The sequence below is a fragment of the Trachurus trachurus genome, assembly GCF_905171665.1.
Source record: "Trachurus trachurus genome assembly, chromosome: 9".
Classification (NCBI taxonomy): Eukaryota; Metazoa; Chordata; class Actinopteri; order Carangiformes; family Carangidae; genus Trachurus; species Trachurus trachurus.
Window position 1 is genome coordinate 32,123,914 of NC_139895.1, and position 26,856 is coordinate 32,150,769.

Consider the following 26,856-nt stretch of genomic DNA (forward strand, 5'->3'; position numbering starts at 1 on the left):
GTGTTAGTTACATGGTAAGCTTAGACAATTCCCAGAAGTCAACATTGATACCTCTGTGTAGTGTTACAACGTAAGCAGCAGCCCAGAACCAGTCCGATTTAAAAACATTTTTTTTAATAGTAATTGCAGTGTAAATGCAGAGGAGAGAGAGGAATAGGCAGAACGGAGGCCTACGCACTTACAAGTGTCTGGAGAAAACAGCAGGTGGATGTGCTGTAAAGGCTGCCAAGCCTCCACACCACACAGGGGTTAGGCTAATAAACAGTAGGCCACCGGTAACCCAGCATGTTAAAAACCTCGTGAACAATGACTAGCATCTAACCTCTCCATCTGGACCCAGTAAGAAACAGCAGCGCGGAGAGGGAGGGCCCCACGAGGGAAGAGCCATAAAGAATATTGATGGGTCTCGTGGCGTGGTGCAAGTCAAATCACACACACACACACACACACACACATACAGAAAAAAACAAAAAAAAATAGTGTGAAAGATGGGACTGTCTGCTCCACAACTGACCCAATGAGCACTGCTGTTTGCTCAACATTTGTTTTCACCATATCTTGGTGTCAAAGTGGGAAATTGGTTTTGGTTGAGGAAACAGACTTTTTTGGTGCGGTATCAGTCAGACATGTCAACTCTGGCTCCAAATCACTCCGGCGGTTCTGTGAGTGTGATAGGGCTCCGTCTTGGCAGAGCACTCTCTCTGAGTATCCAGATAAGTGTTTCTGCCAGTATCTCAGATCCAGCCTCGCCATCCGCCTTATCAGCCATGAACACACTTACCCCCACCACTCCCCCTATACTATCTGTGTCATCGGATCCAATGGGGTCACAGTGGAGAGCCAATAAGCATAGCTTTGGTTTGATGAAACCAAGTCTTTCTTTTTTTTTTCTTTTCCTTCCATCATTCTCCATTTCATTTCTGTTTACCATGTGGGAAATTATGATAACACTGAGAACGGCAGTGAAAATATTGATATGGTTTATTGATTTCACATCGCTGCCTTCAGTCTGATTTCATTTGAGGGAATCCCTTGTCAACAGTTGAATAAGATAATGTGACCTATATCTAATTATATGTTACTGCTTGGTTTACACTCTTCAATAAAACAATAACTAACCTGTTTAGCTTAATTTTTAATTAAAAAAATTGTCACTTCAATCCCAATTTTCCAACTAATTTTCTTACTATAAGTAAAATACATTTTTAAAAAGCAATTTTGAAATACAATATCATTCATTTCATATTTATCTTATTCTTTAATCAGGCCTCAGCACCAATAATTGATTTTGGCCACTTGAGGGCATCAAAACAGTCTGTTAACACAACACAGAAATATGTTCTCACCTCATATAGCTAATGGTTGTAGATGATGTGTTCCTCTTTGCAAAACATAACAATTTTCATCAGTAACAACATATTAATTTGCATTTTTATCTCTCCACTACTTTGACGTGTAACATGTCGGGAGATAAGGACAATATGATTACATATTCATGTTAACAATTATGTGTGAAAAATCACCTCCTGTAGATTCATTTTCTTGTGATTGACTGATTGGTTAATTAATTAATCAATTGAGCTTTAATCATGTCAACCAACCGGAGCCTATTAACACTATCCAACAGAGAGGAAAGCTGCTGCTGCAGGAAAAGATAAGATGACAACAGTGGAAAAAAAAAAAAAAACACATGGTGAGGTGGAGGGATGGAGATCTGCCATAAAGCAAATTAATCAATTCAACTACAAAGCTGGTACCGTTGCCAACGAAATGACACGGAAATTGAGCCCAGGCCACTTTTGCAACGGCTCTGTGTGTCAGTGTGCGCTGACCTGCTCAACCTGACCTGCTTCTGAAATATAGGCCTTCCACAAGGAGCAGACTGGGAGGCCAGGCTGTCAGCCAATCAGCTGCGTCCTCCCTGCATCACTGCCGCGCTGTATTACAACCACAATTCGCGCCTCTTATTACCTGCTCATTTCTCCCCCCACAATGAAATGAGGTGAGAATGATCGCTCGCTCGGTCTGGTTCTCCAGCAACGCTCTGCATCTCTTTCGGTTGTTAAGAGAACAGTTTACTTCTTTATTATGCCGTCTAGGGTTTTGTGAAGCGCCGCGGCGGGCCCCGTCGGTCGTAAAAGAAGCAGAAAGAGAAAGATGGTGTGTTGTCTTCCAGAGCACGAGGTGATAAAATTTGAAAAACCTTTTCTGAGAAGCAGCAACAACCCCGTTCCATCGATCACGCATCGAGCAGCCAAGTCGAGCCCCCTCCACCCCACCCCGCCCCTGCCTCATGCTGGAAATTCATTTCTGTGTTTGATGATTATAACTCACAGGCATACTGCTGTCCTCAGCAACTCACTATCTGGCCATGACCTTGGTGGAGCTACAGTATCCAAATCAATATTCACCTAGTCTAGCCCAGGACACATGTGGGAGGTTTCTTTCACCTTGTAGGCCTGTTGATTATGATGAATATCTTTATCAAGAGATTTGCGGGGCTGCTGGGAAATGGGATAGCACAACCAGAAGAATGCGTTTATTTCAATATCACTTACGCAGGAAAGTGAGTTTCTGTCACTGAGGCCAATTTCCTGGTCATTTTCTCTTATTGTGGTTTGACAGTATCTCAAGGTGAAAAGAGCCCCAGACAATAACCCTTCCTTCAGTCCTTATACCAGCGACCCAGATTCGGATTCTGTACCAAAGGAGGCAAGCTGAGTTTTTGTCACGGGTGACCTACAAAACTAAGCAAGCTTGATAAATTCTTCAGAAATGAATAGAAAGCGTGCGCGCATCCTATCAGACCTGTTTAACATACAGTCGTGGGACTTGAGTTGTAGTTGTGGTCATTGAATATTTACAGCTTTTACACACCAAGTGGGGCACACTGCTTCATTATTCAGTTTGTTTGTTGTCGCGTTTACAGTTGGATGCGGCGGCATCTGCTCACGCTGCTGCCATTATCCACCGACTGTTCACAAATCTCTCTCTTTTCATTTTGTCAGACTGCGTCTCCACATTTGGTCCACCTACTTTTTGAACGACTTATCTCACTTTACTGTTGAACACAATCTCATTTACTTTTATTTATTCAGGGTGGGCCAATTGAGAGCAGGCTCTCTTTTTCCAATGACGCCCTGATTACAATAATGGAAGCAAGACAATTTAATCAATGCATATAAAATATGCATGCAAAGCGTAAAACATAAAACAATAACTTCAAAAAGTATATGCACGTTCAGAATGCATGAAGTCCATGTTATATGTTTGAAATGATTGAAAGGAATCAAGTCATCCAACTGAAGCTGTGACCAAAGATTATTCCATTTAAACAGATAAAAAAGAAAAGAAAAGTCCTACAGTCAGTCCAAACAGTTGGGATATTAAGAACCAAGTAATAATGAGCATGAGGATAGAGTATGGGATAATTTAATATCATAAAAAGTCAGCAAATTTGTTAAGTAAACAGGTACTTTGTTAAAGGGATAGGTCAACATTTTGACATATTGCCCCATTGCCATAATTCCAATAGGTTTGTTACCTTTAATTGTCGGTGCAAGCTATTTTAGAACGGCAGAGCAGAGCCGTGAGCTGCTCAGAGCTATACGGAGGCTAATGGAATTTCTTGGTTTCCCTCATCAAACTCATCAAATACACAATCCAACAATTCCAAAACGCTCTGGTGGACAAGTTGTGACCTGCACATTCACCACGCTATGAGATAATAACAGAACGTTACCAGACAGAGTTGTTTTAGAGGGAAATTCATGCAAAACCGCTGTGCTATGCGAGTTCCCGTCTGGGGCAGTTTTTCGGCAAGCGAAAACAACTCCGTCTCGTAATGTTCGACTTGTCCACGAGAGCGTTTTGGAGTTGTTGGATTGTGTATTTGATGAGTTTGATGAGGGAAACCAAGAAATTCCATTAGCCTCCGTAGCGTAGCTCTGAGCAGCTCGCGGCTCTGCCCCGCTGAACTAAAACCGACAATTAAAGGTAACGAACCTATTCCTAAAACTATAGGGATTATAGCAATGGGCCAATTTGCCAAAATGTTGAACTATCCCTTTAAGCAAGGCCCTATACATAAACAGTGTTGCTCTCTTCTCAGTGTCACAAAAGTCCAGCCTACATCTTGGTAAAGCTTGCAGTGATGGGTCGTGAACCCAAAAGTGGATTTTTAGTATAGAGGGAGAAGCATGCATTAAATGACATCTCCATAATAAGACAATGATAGAAGAGCCAAACGTCTTGCCTCCTTCTACACCCAAATAACCACTGCTGTTGAATGCCTGGTGACTGACGTGTTTTCTGTCCTTGGAGCCGCCATATGGTCCAGTCTCGGCAAAGGTGAACCGCAGTGATTAAGTTTGTCAGCATGTGGTCTTGGCTGAATTTTAAAGAAATCCCCACTTCTGCACACGACGTCTGCAGTCCTCCCCAGACTCAGGGTCTTCTCATCAATCTCTCAGTGAACTGAAAATTTGTGTCTTAAAGACAGGAGACAAAAAATATACCACTGGTAAAGTAATCATCCACACAGGATTTATTTGTTTTATTTATTTCAATTTGAAGTGGACTGTTCAAATGGAGGCAGGATCAATGCAGAGTGATAGACCGCTGTAATAAGACAGATCTTTGCATGCCGTGTTGCGCTGGAGACACCCAGTAGCTTATAAGGATTTGTGCTGACTGGACTGTCCTGGTTTTACTCTTATCTTGATCCTCTTGGTCCTCCTTTGTGTGAAATAAATACATTCCCATGATTTACTCAAGGATTATGGTTTTAGACTTACACAACATTGCAGGGGGAAAAAAAGACAACATCTACTGTAGGGACATCGTGGAAAACACTTCCACGTTCTTGCAAGAATGGAGGGAGCTGCTGCTGCTGCTGCTGCTTGAACCGGTCCTAGGTATGATGGTTTTTACATTACACTAATGGGAAAATCAGATATGTAAGAGAGGCGAGGATTATGTAAGGAGACACTTCTGTGGATTGTAAATTTCAGACTCTTTGAGTCGCTACCACTGTTTCTTTTGGACTGCAAACGTGTATGAACTTTGTACAACCATGCATTTTTATCTGCATGTTTCATACATTCTGATGATATAAAAAATGCTTGAAACCTTATATTTAGATTTTTCTTTTGGTAGTTTTTACAGTAGTTGCATCTACTAATTAGCCTTAGTTTGATTATTGGGTTTGGGAACTGACTTTTCTCAGTAGAGACCAACAGAGATGTGGATTTAGTTTGCAGGATCTAACTTTGTATCGAACCACCGGCCAACATAACATTTTCTCTTATTCCCGAATGTGATTTCTCTCTAACCTCAACCAAACCTAACAAACTGAACCACAACCAGCGATGTAGACTTAGTACTGTGTTAGTATAACTTTAATTTTGGCAGCAAATCAAATCCAGTTACTGCAAAAGAACAGACAGTTTTGCGTGAAAATTGTTGTTGTATTGACTTTTTGGCTGTGAGGCATCATTCATGAGACTGGGAATATGAAGCCGCTGCCGCAGTGCATTGGCGTTGGGGTCAAAGGTCGGCTGTTTGATTGGCAGACTCTTTCACTTGAATCCTGAAGCAACAATATCATAAAATCAACTAAACAATGAGAAGGCTAATCACTTTTGAAACTGACCCCATGGAGCTTTCAAGCATTCCCAGCTCTCACTGAGAAGTATAAAACTTAAAGTGTTTCCCTTGCACTATATGTGTATGTGCCAGCAGGTTTCCCCCCCCTGATAAAATTCTCCTCACATTTGACCACAAGGCAGGCAGCAAGCTTTGTTGCTGTTTGAGAAGCTAACTATAGAGCAAAACCAAGTGAGGGAATTACAAAGCAGCAGCAGTCAGATTGTATCGAGCCCATGTCTGTGGTGCCAGCAACCAGCTGCATTAGCATAATGCCAGGGCCACAGGGTGCCCATGAAGGAAGTCCAAACAGAGGGATCAGCTCTGTGTTTCTCAGGGTCACACTCAGATTCTCTTATTGTGATTGTTGTGTTTCACATTAAAGATTAGCGGACGGCGGCGGAGGGGAGAAAAGGTCAAATAAAACAATTTCTCAGACTCTGTGGAAGTTTCTTCTCTTAATCTATTTCTGAATGAAGCCGAGTTTCGCCAGAGCCACAGATTCCTCAGACAAAAGCCTGCTTTGGTCTCTCAGGGCTGCCTCGCTCGGAGGGTCCATGTGGAGAGCAGCCACCCCTCAAAGTGGGAAAGCCAACCATTGGGCCAAAACTAAAACCTTAACAGCAACTCAAAGCAATTTTCTGCCTATTTTGTGATTTAATCCCTGGTTTGTGATGCTTGGGCGCAGTGGTGTGTCTGTATTGGTGTGTGTGTGTGTGGCTGTGTGACATAGCGTGTTAGCGAGTGAGGGGGAGGTTCTTTCAGATCCCTGAGGGCCCAGATCCTCAGCGCTCCCATCAGCCAAGCTACATTAGCACTTTTACAGTCTACCCATCATTGAAGCGCTCATCCCTTCCTGCCTAATCGACGGCTGAGGAGGTTGGGGATGGTGGGGGGTGAAGCCGTGGGATCCCTCCAAGCTGAACTCATCTGTCTGCTTTCCTAATCACACGTCAAGCTGCATGGGATGAGCAGACCCAGCTTCTCTTCCTGGAATATTACCTGCTGACTGTCAGTCCCCCTGCGCACATGAAAATGCCCAGCAAAGATGCCCCTGTGTTTCCACTCATCAGCGCGACTTAGTCAGGTATAGCAGCAGCGGAAATGAAACCCCATCATACATTATTCCAGCACGGCGGTTGAAATGTGTTCTGTGTGCCCTGCAATCATGCATTTTCATATCTGCTTTAACCAGACATTTTCATGTTGGCTGCAAACAGCCCGCTCTTAACCTTTACAGATGCCAAGGCAGCACACACTGCTTTTATTAGAGGTAGGAAATGATCGTTGTCACGTCAGCATCTCGCACAAGTCGGAGTGAAAGGTGCAATTATATAAACTCAGCCTGAGACACTTTAGAAAAACAGGCAGGCCTCAGTTGTGCTTGGAATCTATATTCAGAATTTATCTCTCCCTATTGGTTGTAAACAGGCCAAGAATTTTACTAGACCTTGTTTAAATAACTGGAAATCAGATTATTAGAGGAAGAAAATTCTTAACCCCCCCTGTTGTCCTCCTGGGTCAAGGAAGGAAGGATGAAGGGAAAGAAGGAAGATAGGTAGGAAGAAAGGCAGGAAGGATGAAGGTAGAGAAGGAAGGAAGGACCAAGGGAAAGATGGGAGGAAAAAAGGAAGGGGAAAAGGAAGGAAAGATAGATGGAGGGGGGGAACAGATTGGGTCAAAAAGGAAGGAAGAAGTAAGGATGAAGAGAAGGAAGGAAGGAAGGAAGGAAGGAAGGAAGGAAGGAAGGAAGGAAGGAAGGAAGGAAGGAAGGAAGGAAGGAAGGAAGGAAGGGAAAAGGGAAGGAAAGAAAGATGAAGGGAGGGAACAGATTCATTCAAGGAAGGAAGAAGGGAAGGAAGGAAGGGAAAAGGGATTGTGGAAAGAAGGAAGGAAAGAAAGATGGAGGGAGGGAACAGATTCATTCAAGGAAGGAAGAAGAAGGGAAAGAAGGGAGGAAAGAAGGAACGGAAAAGGGAAGGAAAGAAAGATGGAGGGAGGGAACAGATCAGGTCAATTGGATCAAAAGAGGAAGGGAGAAGAAGTAAGGATGGAGGGAAGGAAGGAAGGGAAAAAGATTGTGGAAAGAAGGAAAAGAGAAAGGAAGAAAGAAAGGAAAGAAGAAAGGATAGAGGAAGGGAACAGATTGGGTCAATTGACCCAGAAGGACAACAGGAGGGTTAAAGAATCATCTCTTGCTCTTATACATATCTTCCCTAACATAATCGGTGTAGAGGGCAGAACAGACTCAGACTCACATGGAGCAAGTGCAGACCGTCGACCAACCAGCATATTTAATTTAACGCTAACATCAAACGGCAAGTGAAAACATCTGGTTTAAAGTTTGGCTCCTGTGCCGCTACCTCAGCACATTTTTTTTCCAGCAGACCTTTTAAAAGAATCATGTCTCAGAAGGTGGGAGCAATAAGAATCATGTTACAGTACTAAAAGACAACCCAGTAGCTGTCAGGAGAGAAGTCCGGGAATGCTGACCTGCCCTTTTTTTTTTTTGCAGGTATAGCACACAAAGGTCTGCTGCACAAACACAGATGGTAAAGTACAGGCTGGTATTAATCTGTCAGCTCGGGGGTTGTGGGTCTGGACCGTGGAGTAAAGAGGAGGGTCCCCACCGCCGTGCAGGTGTTGTTTGTGGCAACCTGTCATGACATGATGGGGGGGAGAGAAAGAGAGCTTCAGATCTCCAAGGTCACATGCCGTCCCTGCAGTAATTGCTGCTCTGGGTGCTGCGGGATTGTGAAAAAGAATGCTCCCAATGTCATCTGTTAAGTGTGTGTCCACTCCACCGGGAGCAGAGGGGCTAAAATGGGTCAGAAGCAGCAACAGGATTGGAGGTGGTCTTTTGTTGGGGGGGGCATAGAAGAAGGTTAATTGCTTTTTAGTGGGATACTATGATATTTCACCCCAGCTCTGGCTCATGGTGTGGATGTGGATGAATGGTGCTTTTGCAACGTTATAACTTTGCATTTTATTGGGATTTTATGTGATAGACCAACACAAAGTAGTGGGTAATTGTGAAGTGGAAGGAAAAAGATTTTTTTTTTTTTTACAAATCAAAGAAAACTTGGAACTTGGAACTTTTTGGCCTGCATGTAAAACGCAAAGTATGGCAGAAACCTAACACTGCACATGAACCTGAACGCACCATCCCCACCATGAAACATGGTGGTGGCAGCATCATGTGGGGAGGATTTTCTTCATTAGGGACAAGTTGTTGAGAGTTGATGGGAAGATGGATGGAGCTAAATATATATGTATACACAATCCTGGAGGAAAAGCTGTTAGAGGCAGAAAAAGACTGGAGACTGGGACGGAGGTTCACCTTCCAGCAGGACAACCACCCTAAACACACAGCCAAAGCTAAGGAAAGGTTTAGATCAAAGTATATCCATGTGTTAGAACAGTCAAAGTCCAGACCTAAATCTTACTGAGAATCTGTGGCAAGACTTGAAAGTGGCTGTTCACAGACGCTCTCAATCCAATATGACCTAACTGGAGCTATTCTGCAAAGATGAATGGGCAAAAATGTCGGTCTGTAGACGTGCAAAGCTGCTAGAGACGTCACGCACCCCAAAAGACTTGGAACTGTAACTGCAGCTAAGTATTGACTTAGGGCGGCTGAATACATATGCACACCACACTTTTCAGATATTTTACTGCAATAAATCTTTAACATCATGTATCATTTTCTTTCCACTTCACAATCGTGTGCTACTTTGTGTTGGTAATAATTTGTTGATATCACATCCCTATAAAATACATTTAAAGGGACATTGTGTAACTTCTCCTGTTATCTATTCACGAAAATCGATTATTTGGTTCAAAAGTCTGTTTTTCATTAACCAGTAATCCCCCCATCAACAAACTGAAGTGGTCCTTTCAGCTCTGAATTAGCCGTTCATATCTTTCATATCTACATGGAGCGGGTAAGCTCGGTGCTGGCTGCCATGTGGTGTCGCCATGTTTTTACGTTCAGTGGCAGCGTGACGGTCGGAAACCACGGAAACTCAGCGGAGACACCGGAGCTGTCGGCTCAGGTCGAGGTGGTGTCTGTGAAAAGTCACCGCGGTAACACAGTGAGGAGGAATGGAGCGTTACACTGATGCTGCATTCACGTGCAGTCGGGGCAGACGGCCGTCGGTAACAAACCAGATGTCATTTTAGTCAGAAGTCGAGAGAAAGCCGGTAAAACATGGGTCAGGTAAACAATATGACATCACCATGACAACATATTGTCAGGTGTATTGTTCTGCCTCGTGCTGACGGACCACTTGTTTACATAGAGGCTTGTTTATGCCGTTACGTGCAGCGGCTGTTGTTCGTCTGCCGTCTGCCCAATTTCATGTGAATGCAGCATGAAGAATACGATTGAGTTGCTTGCGATATACAACCGCAACGCTAGATGGGAGGAATTCCTACACAATGTACCTTTAAGTTTGTGGTTGCAACGTGATAAAATGTGGAAAAGTTCAACAGGCATGAATACTTTTGCAAGGCACTGTATGTGTGTGTGATGGAAATGTTCTATCGATCACAAATGGCAAAGGCGAATGTGAATATCCAGCAGGATTTTGTGTGAATGATTGTGCTCCTATGCTTGATGTGGTATTGGAAGCGAACACTTAAAAGTAAAACAAATGAATATTCCTTATCCTAGGGCTCAAGACAAGAACACCAAGCTGACATCTGAATAGACTGTTCTCCATTCAGCTGCGACTTCATCAGAAGCTGCGGAGCCAGGCTGCCATCATGCAAATGAGAGGCTTTCTTCTAGGCTGCCTGACCGTGGCCCTGGCCTTCGAGCTCTCCACGGCCGGCCTGGTGAAGGTCATCCGCCACCGCAGAGAGGCACTGATGCCCAAGAAAACGCAGGAGAACCTCACCCTACCGCACCCCGACCAGCCGGTAGTGTTCAACCACGTCTACAACATCAACGTCCCCACCACGTCCCTCTGTGCAGTGGACCTGGAGTCGCCTGGAGGTTCGGAGCCAAAGCACAAGAGCGCTGCTCCGATGGGCATGCAGAACACTGAGCACATAGAGCAAACCTTGGACGGAGAAAATCAGATCGTGTTCACCCACCGCATCAACATCCCCAAGCAGGCGTGCGGATGTGAAAACCAGATGCCAGACATCAAGGACATCCTGAACAGGCTGGAGATGCTGGAGTCAGAGCTGTCCACTCTGAGGGAGCAGTGTGGCAGTGGGTCAGGCTGCTGTGGTGCCCAAGTTACAGGTAAAACCTAAACTCTATGCACTGTTATGCTGTAATTCTGATGCCAGTGAATTTACTGTTTAGTATGCATGTGGGAAACTCAGGTGAAATCCATTTTTTAAGAGCTTCTAGTATGTTTGAGAGTAGAAAGGTCATGGTGGAGAACAAGGGAATAAATGCAGGCTGCCACATGCAATATTTTCAGGAGACCGTAGCACCGACTTTGCATCTTTTGGTCCATTAACCACAAATTGGCTGTAAGTTACATTTCTGTCATTCCTTCTTCGAAGAACACCTTCATAGATTTATCACTATATTCATTTTACTGGCATGGAAGTCAGCACACAAAAACATAAAAATTAGCGTAAGGTAATTTGTCCATTAAAATAATAAAATAATTACTTCATTTATTGTCAGTTGCATTATTGTTTAACTTTTTGTGAAAATCCTCACTGGATTAAAACACACAACATCCGATTTTGAGAGTTCAGGAAGTAGTGGAGCTGTGCAAAGAGCCCATTCCATAGTATTTGATCTGACTGGTACACAGTTGAGGGACTCAAGAGTACAACTCTGAGACAGTGATAGGATAAAGTCTTTACATTAGGAAAGGGTGCAAAATTTTGAAACCCATGTCAAAAGTGATTTTCATGTTTAGTCAAGACCCAGCCCTAAATGTATCATAAATATTTTGGGAGTAACTGATGTCTAAATTTTGTCCAGGGGTCATGGACGTGGTACAAATTGAAGGATCATCCAATTAAGATGCTGGATCAGACTTGATTAAAAATACTCTCTTTGCCTTTGACGTTTTCCTCCAGGTGAAGTGTCCATAAAGCCCTACTGTAACGGCCGTGGGAACTGGAGCACTGAAACCTGCAGCTGCACGTGTGAGCCTGGATGGAAGGGCCCCAATTGCACTGAACCCGAGTGCCCCAACGACTGCCAGGACCAGGGCCGCTGCGTGGACGGCAAATGCGAATGCTTCGAGGCCTTTGGAGGGGACGACTGCAGCATTGAGCTCTGCCTGCTGGACTGTGGCGACTATGGCAACTGCGTGGAGGGCTCCTGCCTATGTGAGGAGGGCTTCATCGGCGAGGATTGCTCCGAGACCAACTGCCTCAACAACTGCCTAGGCCGCGGCCGTTGCGTGGAGGACGAGTGCGAGTGCGACGAGCCGTGGACAGGCTTCGACTGCTCCGAGCTCATCTGCCCCAACGACTGCTACGACCGCGGACGTTGCGTCAACGGCACCTGCTATTGTGACGAGGGTTTCGCCGGGGAGGACTGCGGCGAGCTTACCTGTCCTGGAAACTGTAACAACCGTGGCATGTGTGTGAACGGCCAGTGCGAGTGCCAGATTGGCTACAGCGGAGAGGACTGCTCCAAGCTCACCTGTCCCAAAAACTGCCACGATAGAGGCCACTGCTTCAACGGGAAGTGCATCTGCGATCCAGGGTTTGAGGGTGAGGACTGCTCAGTCCTGTCCTGCCCAGACAACTGCAGCAACAGGGGCCAGTGCATCAACGGAGAGTGCGTTTGTGACATAGGATACCAGGGTGAGGACTGTAGCGAGCTGTCCTGCCTCAACAACTGCCAGGACCGGGGCCAATGCGTCGACGGACAGTGCGTATGTGACAAGGGCTTCGCCGGAGAGGACTGTAGCATCAAGACCTGTCCAAAAGACTGCATGGGACGCGGAGAATGCGTGGACGGAAAGTGTCAATGCTTCCCGGGCTTCACAGGGAAAGACTGCGGCGAGCTGACCTGCCCCAACGACTGCCTGGACCAGGGCCACTGCGTCAACGGACAGTGTGTTTGTCACAAGGGTTTCACCGGCGAGGATTGCAGCGAGAAGACGTGTCCCAAAAACTGTCTAGACCGAGGGTACTGCGTCGACGGTAACTGTGTGTGTTACGAAGGTTTCACCGGACTGGACTGCTCCGTACTGACCTGCCCGGGAGACTGCCAGAACCAGGGGCGCTGCGAGAACGGGGTGTGTGTGTGTGACGAGGGCTTCATCGGAGAGGACTGCTCTGAAGGTAAGACGTATTGACGCGATGTATGCAGGCTGTTTAGCTGCCCACAGCTTCATTAAAGCATTTTGATATTAGTTCATACTACTAACTGTGACAGACAAATCCAGGTTACCCCAATTGGTAGCCCTTTACTTGACAGGTGGGTGCAGAGTAGGGGTGTACAGCAAGTGCAGTATTCGGATTCGGATTTGGGCTTTTAAAAAAAACCTTGGATTCGGATTCGGGAAGAAACCGGAAGTGGGCGCACTGACTTCAGCCGAGTAGCTAACTTCCGCTTTAGCTCTCGGCTAACTAGGGAATAAAATAATTTAATTGTGCGGGTCTTCTAGACTTTCCAAACGTAATCGGACTGAATGGATCAAATTCTGGTAGAGAAACGAGTCGTTTCGCGGGGGTTGTGACACTCAAAAAAATGTATCCACCGTTTTATAGCCGCTTCTTTTCCCATTATTGTCTATAAGAAAAATGCTAAGTTGTTGAACGGTGACCCTGGAAGTATCGGTGAGCACTTCCTGTCTACTGTAATGCAATGCATGCAGGGAGTTGCTGTTTCTTAGCAATCCTAACGTGAACTAGACACAAATGAAACAGGGTGACTCCCGTCGTAGCAGCCGGCAGTGCTGCCTGCTCGTGTTTGGTGTTCTACTCATGTTGTGCTTCTATGGCGGGCGCACCAACGTTAAGGTGCATTACCGCCACCTACTGTGTTGGAGTGTGAACCAGAATCACCTGGTTATGTGTTGTTGCTGATCCAAACCTTTCTTTTTCTTTAGAAAAAAGCTCCCGAATAATGAGGAGAAACTTCGGACAGAAAAACTATTCGGGATCAAAGCATTATTCGTGTACTTCCGAATACGTATTCTGGTTAGGGTACATCCCTAGTGCAGAGCACATTCATAAGACCTTTCATAAGGTGTTCATAATGCATTCATGACGGCTTCATAAGGCATGACTCGACTAGCATTTATACATCAGAGTTACACTGCTATTGAATAACAAAGTGGGATTTTTTTTCAAAATAAAAGTCCCCAAATTGCACCTGGAAATACTTTATTGAGTTTGGCTCCTGTGCCCACGCCCTTGCCAAAGGGAAACATTTAATTTTTGTGAATATTTCATGAATAGCTTGTGCATGTGTGGCAGGACAAAGGAGGGCCCAGGTGGGGTTTAAACCCCAGTCTCCCGGGTTAGAGTCATGTGCGCTGACCATTTGACCAAACGGTCATCCCTGAGGCCAAGTAACCAGGGCACATCATCAATGGGAGGCATAGTGACAGGACCGTCAACTGTCACACATGTTATTTTGTATGCCACTTTACAATATGGTCAGTGAAGGCTTCATAAGGGCAAGGAGTTATTTGTAAAATTTTCATGGATGGTTTATGTTATTTTGCATGTCACTTTAGCCTACACGTGGTGAAGGATTCTGAAGGATAACTGAATTACAAATGATGCTACCACTGGAATGGTTCGCTGTCTGGGCAATTTGGGTGACAGGAACAAAGCAAACAATGCATAGATTCTGCATACATAACTTTTTAATGCCCCAGTAGGCCTATACTTTCAGGTGCGGTAAAGGGACTTTGATGAAACATCTGGGTAACACACAATGCATTCGTGACTGCTTTATGGGGCCTTCATGAACAATTGCAACAGAATGCTGATCAGGGGTATTTTGTTCTTGTATTTCCAGGTATAATTAGGGGACTTTTATTTTGAAAAAAATTCCCAGCTTGTTACTCCACAGCATGTAACCCGATGTACTGTATGAATGCTGAGTCATGCCTTATTAAGCCGTCATGAATGCATAACGAACACCTTGTGAAGTAAAGTGTTACTATCCAATTCCCATGCTGCTTTTAGCTCTGGTTTGGTTTCCACACAAAAACAAAACAGAGTTTCCACCTGCTAGCTAGTTTGGTTTGCCTGTTTGATACAGACCAGAAGTGTTTATCAGAGCTAGCTGCCTGCTGCTATTGACACTGAACCTACCGGTAAAGTTTGAGGCCATGTAACAAAACAACAAGCTGAAAGACAGTAAAATTACAAAAACTAAAATGAGCTAAACCTGAAGAGCTGAGAAGAAATGCATAATTAGATGACACTGCTGAGTCATGTGAGTCAGTGTTTAAATAAATACTCCCCAATGCAGCTTTTTTATGTAAAGGTACCACTCAGACATACCAACAGGGTTGCCAGGTCTGTGTGCCAAACAGCAACTCAAAACCAGCCCAACCCAGTCGGTTATGTGCTGTGGTGACTTCAGCATTGGTATAATTAGTGTGTCTGTGGGGCTACATGCTGATCTGGCCTGGAGTCAGGTTGGAAGGATTTGGGTATAAATATTTGTCATTCAAAATATGAATCTGTATTGATAGGAATTACTCATATCATCTGTATGCAACAGGTCTGCCCAAGCCCAACCTGGGGACATTTTTTTTTTTTTTTTTTTTTTTATCTCCAGCAACACTTAAACAGTAGCCCAGTTCCAGGAATAACGTGGATCTGGAAACTCTGTATAGCAACATGGTTTAATTTCACAGTTCACACTGATACAATTTGTAGTTTAACAATGAATCCATGCAGGGAGTGGTATGAGCAGCTGCAGCTTCACTCCTCTGTGTCTGAATGTAAACCTCATATGTACAATGATGCCTTCGCTGTCATCATGTTTGGTCTTTGAGGCTGCAGGGCCTCAAGGGGACGAAGTAGATAAGACCTTACACATTTCCATGAAGATTATCTGACATTGGAGCTCATTTTGGTGTAAATATTCCTTTAGAATGTTTTCTGAATAAGTGGTGATCTGGCAACTTTTGGTGTAGTATGAGCATAAGATATATTGTAAGAAGCTTTAGTGAAAGTCCAATTGGAATGAGCTGTCACATGTAATATTAAATCAATACTCAACCCTCAACTGAGGATCTTCATACCACATATGAATAAAAAAACAAGCTTACTGAGTTATTACTAATCTAAATAATTCAGCCAGTTCATATTCTGCCTGTGAAGTATGAAGTGTTACAACATCAATACAATTATATAACTGAAATGGAAAAGGCAGATGGCTTTAAAAATGAATATAGAACATATTAATCCACTTGGATCCACTTTTTGGATAGTGTGTATTCAGAGGAGTCTGTTAAGTGTCTGTTTTGTTAGATACTTATGAGAAGGTTGACTGAAAGGCACTTGAAATGCCTCCTGTGTGCTCTATGGGAATGAGCTGCAGTACATTGTGTTATTCTGCTTTTGACTTTAATATTTGCATAGTAATATTAATTCAGTAAGCCTTAACAAAATATGAAGTGTAATTATTTTATGGATTCTTGAAATTCACTACACGACCTAATAATGGTCGCTGGATGTAATCTTATTTTCCCTTTCCTGGAAACACAGGCCTTTTATTTACGTTGGCAAATTTATGATATGAACCTTTTGATTGATAGAGTCTCTGTTACAAAATATGAATGGAAAATGTTTCTCTTCAATAAGAGTTTTGATTTCGTTCTGCAGCTGCCATTACAATGATTTGCTTTGGAACATATTTATTCATATTGTGCTTGGAAAAATGTTGAGTTGTGATGTCGGAAACTTCTCTTTTTGGAAAACTGCCATTGACGAGGGGCGAGGGGTAAATCACAGTCAGAAAATTCCATGATTTACGGGTTTGTGTGTTTGAAATTATCATAAGCATTTTGTCCTTCTGTGAAGTTTCCCCAACTTAAATATTAGAAAAGCCCACTTTATGGAACAAAAGCAGCTTTTAATGAGCTTTACAGCGTGGCTCTGACTGCTGCACTCAGTCTTCAGTTATGTTCTGCAAAATATGAGCTGAGATAAAGTCATTTGTTTCCAAAGAAAATCAATTTCCAAACTCTTGAGGCATCAGCTCGGTGTTATCTTACCTCTTCTGTCACTTGAGAAAATGTTCAGCTTATCCACCTCTGGGAGCATTTCTGATAATACAGCACTCAGTAAGCCTGTTACTACGTTTCTCCCGTTTTCAAATCTTCTCTGCTAAACGACTTTTATTCTCCATATCTCCACAGTCTCACCACCCAAGGACCTTAAAGTGACGGAGGTCACCCCGGAGACGGTGGACCTGTCCTGGGAGAATGAGATGCGTGTGACCGAGTACCTCATCACCTACGTGCCCACGGCGGCTGGAGGTCTGGAACTGGACATGCAGGTGCCCGGAGACCAGAAGACGGCCACGGTCCGGGAGCTGGAACCCGGCGTCGAGTACCTGATCAGCGTCTTTGCCGTACTCAGCAACAAGAAGAGCGTTCCTGTCAGCGCTAGGGTGGCGACACGTACGTACAAAATGCGGCGTTTCAGTGAAGATGAAACGTATTAAAGGGACAACGAGGAGTTTTGGAAAAGCGAAGCGTTTTCACAAGGGATGTCCCGATACCACTTTTTCACTTCCGATACGATACGGATATTGCAGCCTTCAATATTGGCCCGATACCGATATTGATCCGATATTAGGGGTGGCGAAAAAAAAACGATTATTTATATTTTTCAAATTCTAATACAAAGGAAAGTCCTCCTGTTGCTGACTGACAGGCTGCTGCTGTCATGTTCTTCTATGGGACAGAGTAGTGAGCTTATTTTGAACTGTAAAATATTAAAAAATAAACCTTATTTACAACTGTTATTGAATTAATGTATGTATATATAGGCTATATAATTAAAAAAAAAAAATTAAAACAATTGCATATCGGATTTGCATAGAAAATGACCTTGCTGTATCTATTTTGATACACACATTAACACGTTTCTACTATAAAATAAGTTATGAAATATTAAGTAGTTTTACTTTGCATCAATGCAGGAACTATTCCTATTGAAGTTTCAGTAACAATACTTAGGTTTTTCTTACCTTAACTTAAAACGCATTTGGGTCACTGACTGACAGCGGCCATATTGGATGTCCCAAGTGAAGGCCTGCTGGTGCATAAATAACTGCACCCTGGTGGATTATCTGATCATTGCATGTATCTGATTGTATACATTAGGTTTTTCAGGAAAATAAATCACCGTGAGGATGTAGAGGTCTCAAAAACTCATGTATTTGTATCAAATTTGATACAAATGGCGACATAGGGTTGAAGAGTTGTGTTGCGTTTCTCCTAGATCTGCCTGAGCCTGAAGGACTCAAGTTCAAGTCAGTGCGGGAGACGTCGGTGGAGGTACAGTGGGACCCCCTGGACATTCCCTTTGATGGCTGGAACCTCATCTTCAGAAACACAGTGAGTCCTGCTTCCTATTATGTTAATGGCGCTTCTGTATTCCAGGGAGTGGTTGAACTCTAGAGCCTACCACATCATTATCCATATTTTCCTCTGGTAGAAACCATATATGAACCACTGCAGACTCCCATCTTCAGATGCAGTAATTCCCTAATGTGCGCGCAAGAGGATCAGAGTGAGGATCCAGTGGAAAGTGGTTGAGCCATGCCAGAATGCAAACACACAGCAGTCAAGGCTGTTAGGACGTCCTGACAGCTTCAATGACCCCATACAGCATATAGCAAATGTTACTTTGTTTACTGCTTTATTTTCCTTTCTGAGCATTCATAGAAACCTTTTCCAAACAGTGCCACTGGGAGTTACTCAAAGCCACACTATTAAACTGAGTACCCTGTCAACTCTTTAAGTCCAAACGCCACCCAGAGCGCCATTATGTATGATTTGTATGTTTCTTTCCCTCACCGCTCACATTATGCCAGCTCTTTGAAGTGGTTGATGACTGCTGTGTTTTGGTGCTGGCAGAAAGAGGAGGACGGAGAGATTCTTAACTCCCTTGGCCGTCCAGAGACCACCTTTGAGCAGTCGGGCCTGGGGCCTGGCCAGGAGTACGAGGTCAAGCTGGAGGTGGTGAAGAACAACAAGCGCGGACCCCCTGCCTCCAAGAACGTCTTCACCAGTAAGTGTAAACATCCAAACTGCCGACTGGCTCATCGATCTTTTGTTTCAGACGTGTTGGAATGGTTTTTATTCCAGAATGGTGAACGTGTAGTCAGTTTGCACTGGGCTCTCTGACTTAACCCTTTACTGCGTGTCTTTCTCAATCATATTTCAGTCCTGCCAGAAAAATACAGAGTTTTTTTTGTGATTGGTGCTGGTGGCCTTTATTATGTGGCTGGATAAAAAAAAAAATGCAGCATATAAATGCAATTTTATGCTTTGAAATTGCAGGAATTTGCTAAAATTGAGAGAACTGGCAAAAAAAATGATTCCCCCAGCGGCCTGATTTCATTAGGCTACAACCTTAATGTGAAAAGAGAGAGAAAGATTTCCAATGACTTCCCATGATAGGCAACATTCTCATCTTGTTTTATTTCAAAACTTAATAAATATGGCTCAAACTTTCAAAACATTCCTGAGTCTATAAAGATCCGTAGCTTTAAAAACGAGAAGCACATTTTTTCGCGTGAGGCGATAATGTTTTGCGTCATGTAATTACATCACTTCATAATGTTCCCAGGGCAACAGGGGGAAAATGGCTGATCTAGTGTGAAGTTAACATGTGAGGCAACATTTTCCAACTTTCTTTGACTTTTTTGCAACGACAATGCAGGGATTCTGAAATCGTAAGCCCCGCATATTTCACGCATTTTGTGCGGAAATTGGCAATTTCTGCCTTGCCGTCCAACCACCGCATAATATGCTGGCTTTGGCTGATTATTTGCATGATATTTTGTAATCTAAAAGCTTTTGTTCCCTCATTGTGTACATTGAAAACCAATCATGTAGAATATAATAGATAATACAAACTGTAATTTAATCTTGACTATCTGGTTTTCCCATGTGAAAGCCATGAAATGGAGATGGTCAATTCATTTTGTCACTATGCTGTTGTAGAAGAAGTGTGTTATATACTGTAAGTGAGTGAACCCTCAACCTTCTTCATATTATTCATAAATAACATAAATACCTAATTTCCATCATGCTTAAACAATCCTCTGACTGCGGCTCTTTTAATGATGTCATTTATTTTAATCTCTATTGGAATATTGGGATCTGACTGGAGAATTATTGCTACTATTATCTTAAAAGTGCAATGATGAACTTTTTCTTCTTGCTGATGCTCTGGAGATTCACTTTAGTTTTGTGGTACATTTGGAGGAGGGCGTTCATCTCCACAGTTTGCAAAATTCCGTTTTTGCTATCATAAATAATGAACATTAACTGTTCCTGGTTTAAGAAATCTAATCCTGCTCTACACATGTGGCTGTGTGGTGGCTCTTGGAGAAGCTGTGGGGTAGAATCTTAATGCACCATCTGAATATGACGAGCGTTTCCACAGATTTAGTTGCACTCAAGCGATCACATAATAAATGGTGTGTATGGTTGTCTGCGCACAAGCGGGAGCCTGGAAGTCCATTTGTTCGGCTTTAGGTTTTCCCGCCTGCAGACAAGTCTCCTGTCCTGTAGGAGGACTTTGGGACTGCAGCTGGTGATGCTGGATCTTGTTCTGCTCAGTTGGAGAACTGGTTCATTTGCTGCTCCACAAAACTCAATGAGGCTGCAGAGCCGAACAAGGACTGCTGTCTCCAGCTGCAGTAAGCATTGCTGGCTGTTTGACAGTTAACATGGTCTGGTTAGAAGAGACCAAACTATTCGGATCAAGTATCTACATATTGACTGATTGATTTTGTGTATGCTGGGACTGGCTCATGGGGCCTCGCATTGACAGATGGAGGCAGTTCAGAGTGGTGTGTGTATGTAAGGTGACAGCAACTATGTCTTTAGCCTGTCTTTTAATGGCACAATCTGAATGATTCATCTGAAAGTAATATAGGCCAAAGAAGTGAAATCATCCAAGATATAAGATCCTAAGATTGCCCATTACTACGGAGTATAGAAACCTGTACAACTACTCTCAGTTATCACAATAGGTGGAAAGGACCCAGACTTTATCAGATTCTTATTTCCTCTTTAGACAAGAATATGTCCCTATTCCATCTTTGCAAGAATTTGTAGATTGCAATGAAACCCATTTAAATGTTGGGTAACACTTTATTTGACGCCTATCTCTATAATGCATTATAACCATACTTATAATGAGTTATAATGCAGTTATAGCACTGTATAATGGTAGTTATAAACAGTCATAAATGATCATAATGCTTTATAACAATAATCATAACACACTAAAGCATTTTATCATGACTTATAAGGTCAGGTATTATAATATGTTATAGTAACTCGCTGACAATGCCCACATCGATAATGCATTATAAATATAGTTATAATGTGTTATAATTAGCTTATAAACGTGTAAAACTATCATTATAAACACTCATAAATTATTATAATGCTTTATAACAATAAGTATAACACATTTTAGAGCACTGTAACTCTATTATAATTTATTTTTATTTTTAATTTATAAGCCATTATAATACGCTCTATGATGTGCTTATTGTTATAAAGCCTTATGATAATTTATGAGTGTTTATAATGATAGTTATACATGTTTATAAGACAATTATAACACATTATAACTATATTTATAATGCATTATCGATGTGGGCATTGTCCAGAAGTTACTAACAATTATAACGTATTATAATACCTGACCTTAGAAGTAATTATAAAATGCTTTATAGTGTGTTGATTATTGTTATAAAGCATTATGATCTAACTATAACTATAGTTATACAGTGCTATAACTGCATCATAACTCATTATAAGTATGGTTATAATGTGTTATAGAGATAGACGTCAAATAAAGTGTTACCTGTTGGCTTTATTACCATCCTTCCTGCCTTGACACAACAAATGGAAATTGTATAAGGATCTGTAGGAGTTAAATTGGCCAATTTGTGCAACACTTTAATGAAATCATTTGTAGTGAACACTTGGTAAGTTTGAGGACAAAGAGATAAGGGATGGACAGTCTATTCATTCTGGATAAATTCTTTGCTCCTCATGAACCTTAAAAAGACTTGACCCTCAGAAACGTATTCATACAGTGCAGCAATAAACCCCTGGCTAGTGGGTTCTAGAAAAGCTAAATGAAATAGAAAGCTGCACCGTATATCAAGTAAATGCAGTCTTGACCTCTCAGTATTAGTCCCAACAACTCTATTAGAAACACATTTGCCAGAGAATAAGCCCTAAACTCTCTATTCAGGGGTTCAGCCAGTGGTGCAGATTGAAAAAGTGGATTTTATTTTTTTAGAAATAGAGGTTGTTGTGGAATAAAATGTCACTTACAGCTGTCAAAGCTAAAGTGCAGACACAGGTTGTCACCTTCATACCTCTGCGTAGGTTCATTGAATTCTATATCTGGCTTATCCATCTTGGAGCAGCTCCCAGCAGAGCATTGTAAACAGGCCGACATGTCAGCCCTGACTGATTAGCTCATTAGATTTCATTGTATTGTTGTGATTTAGTGGCGGTAGTAAAAAGAGATATGGATTTCCAGCCCTATTGGTAAGTTATGAGATATCTCCACAGCTCCATCAGGCTATAAAGCCCAATGGCTTGTAACACTCTCAGGAACTCTGGGGGGTGGGGGGATAAAAATCAAAAGAGAAAAGGGGGTTGAATGTGTGACTTCACCTGCTAGATCAACCTTCAACCACTAAACTATTTTTAGGTGACTTGACCAGGAGGGGGGTAGAGGTTACACTGCTCCAACTCCTGGTCAAGTTGTTAAATGTGTATTTTTCTTAAAGGAGGGGGGGCATGGTGGGCTGAAACTGAAACCTTCATTCACACTGCGCTAGGCTCCCCCCAGGGAGATTTCTGTTTCAGCAGAGCGCAGCAATGTTTGCCATACATTCAGCATTAGGTTTAATACACATGCAGCGGCTCCTTCCAGCTGCGGGTCAGGCCACTTCTCTGCTTATTTATGGTGTGAAAATGGTCTGCAGTGTGTGACCGACGAATGCATGGAAATACCATTAGAGGTCTGTCATTACCTTGTGTGTGTGTGTTTTTGTAAACCCAGCAGTAAGAGCCAGTTTGATGAATTACACTGATAACTATAACTACGTGTAGAGCACATTAAGGGTAGCCTAGGTGAATAGGGTAACATTTTTAACTAACACATATCACCATGAAACTTCCCAAGTCTATCACTTACATTAAGACAAATATTTTTTTCTATTACAAGTTTTGTCAAATTTTATGTTTAAATATGTAAATGAGGCAATATCTAATGAAATATGCGCTAATTTGCATACATTTCCAGAACCGAAATCTGAACAATGGATATAGCCACTTTCAAAATTCTTGTTTTAGTTTGTTGACATATTAGAGTCAGACGTTTTTACAGAGGGGATTGTGGATATCTCTTTTTATCACTCTGTAAATGAGAAAATACTGTCACCAGCCCACCAATAAAATGTTGTATGAATCAGGCTGTGAATGATATATCAACAATCCCCTCTGTAAAAACCTTCAGGATATAGACAGAAATCAAACTGGAAGGTTTGATGTCTGTAAGTGCTGCTGAAGTGGAGATTTCGGGCTCAGAGTCTGAGGAAAAACTCATTTTTGAGAAAATGGCCTTTAAAGACTTGTACTGTTAAATTCCATAGATTGTTAATGTAAATCGTACTTTTATGATTGGTTGTGGACACGGAAATTACAATTTTTGGAGCCCACATCGTTGTCCAGGAGAGAGAGAGCATTACAATGATACCTGACATGACATGGGTCAGACAAGAGACACAGCAGTATGTCACAGTAGCATGTTAACTTTTTGTAAATTTAGGAGAAATCTACTGATGAAATAGACACAATGAAGTAAAATAACCACATTAATGTGAATTTTCTACCATTTCTTTTGATTTTTCTGAAAGAATTCATGTTAAGGAAGAAAACTAGCCTAAAATCTCCACTAAATCTCTGGCCTTTTTCTCATTTCTTCTATAGTTCAGCTGCTGAGAAGGAAATGCAGTGATAATGTCTATTGTGCAGTTTTTATTGTATTATGATGCTTTCTCCTCCGTTCTTATGAGTTGCACATAATGTTCTGCATTGTAAGGAAAATATACAGTATCTTCAACTCTAAATGATGACACTGTTGTGAGAAAAGTTATTGGCAACAGAATCTTTTTCATGATTTGATCCCTGGCTGCAACCACAAGACCTGAAGTCATTCAGGACAGTTTTATATTCTTTATACAACAAAATATAAAACACAGTTTATCACCTTTTTTTATTATCTAAAAGAGTAAAGACGTGTTTATTATCCTACCAGATGTTTGAAAAGTTTGAATTCAGCAGTTACATCACCATGTTTGCCTCCACTGTAGGTAGGTGTCAATTTTTCAGTAGATCTTGGTTCGTAGAGCAAAAGAACACTGTACACCGTGGCCTGCATCATAAAACATTTGCATCTGTTGATTTTATGTCATATAAATAATAAAGAGAGATGCTGGAACACAAAATGTTTCTTGTAAAAGGAATCGACATCTAGCCTGCTAACAACTGTCATTCTTTCATGTGGACATGTCCCTCATGACCCTGTTTTATACATCTTGTATTGAGTCTGTGCTTATACCTTCTCACTGATGAGCTGGAACCTCAGCATCAGGTCAAAAACTGCACTCACTAAAATAATAAAGTTGGGTGGTAAGATACTGGAGTACAGCAGAGCAGAGCAGAGCTCACTCTCTGATCTGTTCAGCAGACAGGTGGGGGGGAAGGCTGGAAGCAGTCTGTCAGATGCCACCAACCCCCTGTTCGCTCAGTTTCACACTTTGCTCTCTGGTTCTATAGGTTCCCCCCTATTAAGAGCAACAGGTACAAGCACTCCTTTATCCTACAGCCACCTCTATTGTGGATTCTGGCCTGGAGAGGAGAAAGTAAGCCTTAAAGGGGACATATTATGGAAATATCACTTTTTGAAGGCTCTTTATTTGGGTGTTTGTCTTCCCTTCCAGCCCCAAAATGTGAGAATTAACAAAAAATCTGTAATTTTCAGGCTCCCTAGGTTGAAATCTATGTGGTTTTATGAGCTGTTCCCTCAGTTGTCTTCCAGTGATGTAACTAGGTTTTGAATTTGCATAACACCACCCCTACCTAGTACCAGTAGAAGGTGGGGGCAAGCAGTGGTTCATTTGCATTTAAAGGGACAGGCACTGAAACCAGCTGTTCTGAACAGGGCTGTTTTGAGAGAATGAAAAGAGCTGTGATGTTTGATCCTTGGGGGATTTTGACCAAAGCATGTCACAGACATCTTTCGGCCATCTTTATGTAACATGAACAGTAGGTAATTCATTAAAACATGACATAGGATTTTACATCAAGATGAGAGATTCTGTCATAGCACCAGCAACTGACTGGCAAAAAAACAAACAAAGATTTGGTTGTTTTGAACATTAGGCCTACTTTCATCAGCGGCACAAAAAAAAGTAGGAAAAACAAAAAAACAAACAGCAGAGCAATTTCTCCTCCTTATGATAAGAACAAATCAAAGAGGGTGAATATTTTTTTCTAGCTTTGATTAATGCATGCTTTCATTTGAGCACACCCACGTGCCAGCACTACTTGGATTATGAGGTTGGGAATTATCTGTGTTGCTCTCTGTCGCTCTCTTAATGTCTCCCATTACACCACCTTGCAGCGCGTACTGTGGGATTTGCATGCTGAAGGGTTAATTGTGTGCAGCGGCTCCCTCCGCTCCTCTCGTCTCTCTCCTCTCTCTCCTCCCCCCCTCCAACCCAAACCCACAATGGGTGGGAGGCACCAGTCAGTCAAGCAATCAGGCTCAGAGGGTCACCGGCCTCCCAGGAGAATGGTATTGTGGGACACCGGGACGTCACACCCGGAGCCGTCTCAGATGACAAATCTGTGTTAATCTCAAACATAGATTCATCGTTTTATCAGCCCCGCACAGAGGCTTGACTTTCCTCAAGTTGTTTTCCGTGTGACAAATCAATTTGGGCACTGGTGAAAAGGCGCCCTTCATGGGCACCGGGATTTTGATCTATAAATAGTTTGAACAACCTCATAAATGCAAGAGGACTGTCACATTTGTCAGTACCTACATTGCCAAAATGACTGTATTCATTGCATATAACACCCAGGCATCCCTGCAGACTCAACCTGTGCTTCCTACCTTCATGGTGTATGGTCAGGGTCAGGATTCATTTCCATCAACGGCTGGAGCAAAGGAAAAAAGCAATGTGATATAACCACGATACAAAAAGAAAGTAGAGCCTTTTGTGAAGAAAAATAGATTTGACTGCTGCATCTGCTGCTGTCGCTTATGGCAACTCATGTGTAAAAAAGCATATTATAGTGGTCAAAGTAAGACATGAAGGTAAGAAGAAATACAAGTATATAATAACTGGCAACGTGGAGTGAAGCATAATGGACCCTGTCAAGTTTCATTCCAGTAGGCTTTGAAATTCAGCCCTAAATGAACTGTAAGGTCTGCAGTGTCCCTGTGTTAACATTTCCTCTTCTACACAGTGATGTAGCAAGCAGCTCTATTCAGCTCATTGTAGAGTTCATGTTGATACGTGTGCAAGTCTGGTCGCTTTTCCTCTGTTTTGCTAACCCTCCTCCCGGCCATGTGCATTTGCTTTCAACGAGCGGTGGAAAACGTTAGCTATACATCCATTCTACCTGTAACAAGTTACAAGTCATTTATTTAACCATCATAATTACTCCGAAGCTGTTTAATTAGGGGAAAAATGTAGCATAACTTTAAAATTCTGCATAGTTCCTCTTTAAAATACGACAGTGGCTATTCATTAGGAAACTGAGAGTAGCCTATGTCCAGATTTGGTGACTTGTTAAAGAGGAACTATGCAAGATTTTTACCTTAAACCAACACTAAGGAACTTTTCAACCTTCATAAAATATTTTCATAACTTTTGTGATGATACATCGACTTACAACAAGTTGAATGACACCTCTGTCATGGCCTGAGGGGGTCTGTATCTCTTTCTCTGGCACT

At 42.4% G+C, this 26,856-nt stretch overlaps 2 protein-coding genes across 2 annotated transcripts in view; one reads left to right on the forward strand and one right to left on the reverse strand.

The window, feature by feature from the left end:
- imp4 (IMP U3 small nucleolar ribonucleoprotein 4) overlaps positions 1 to 22,130 on the reverse strand; it is a 247,612-nt gene extending 225,482 nt beyond the window's left edge. Inside the window, exon 1 of the mRNA XM_083979103.1 lies at positions 22,119 to 22,130. The gene's annotated coding sequence lies outside the window, so the exon portion shown is untranslated. The remainder of the gene's footprint in view (positions 1 to 22,118) is intronic.
- tncb (tenascin Cb) overlaps positions 10,414 to 26,856 on the forward strand; it is a gene marked incomplete at its 5' end in the record, with an annotated part of 56,161 nt that continues 39,718 nt past the window's right edge. The window contains 5 exons of the mRNA XM_083979090.1: positions 10,414 to 10,900; positions 11,701 to 12,921; positions 16,971 to 17,234; positions 18,061 to 18,176; positions 18,699 to 18,852. Coding sequence (XP_083835216.1) covers positions 10,414 to 10,900; positions 11,701 to 12,921; positions 16,971 to 17,234; positions 18,061 to 18,176; positions 18,699 to 18,852 — 2,242 coding nt within the window. The remainder of the gene's footprint in view (positions 10,901 to 11,700; positions 12,922 to 16,970; positions 17,235 to 18,060; positions 18,177 to 18,698; positions 18,853 to 26,856) is intronic.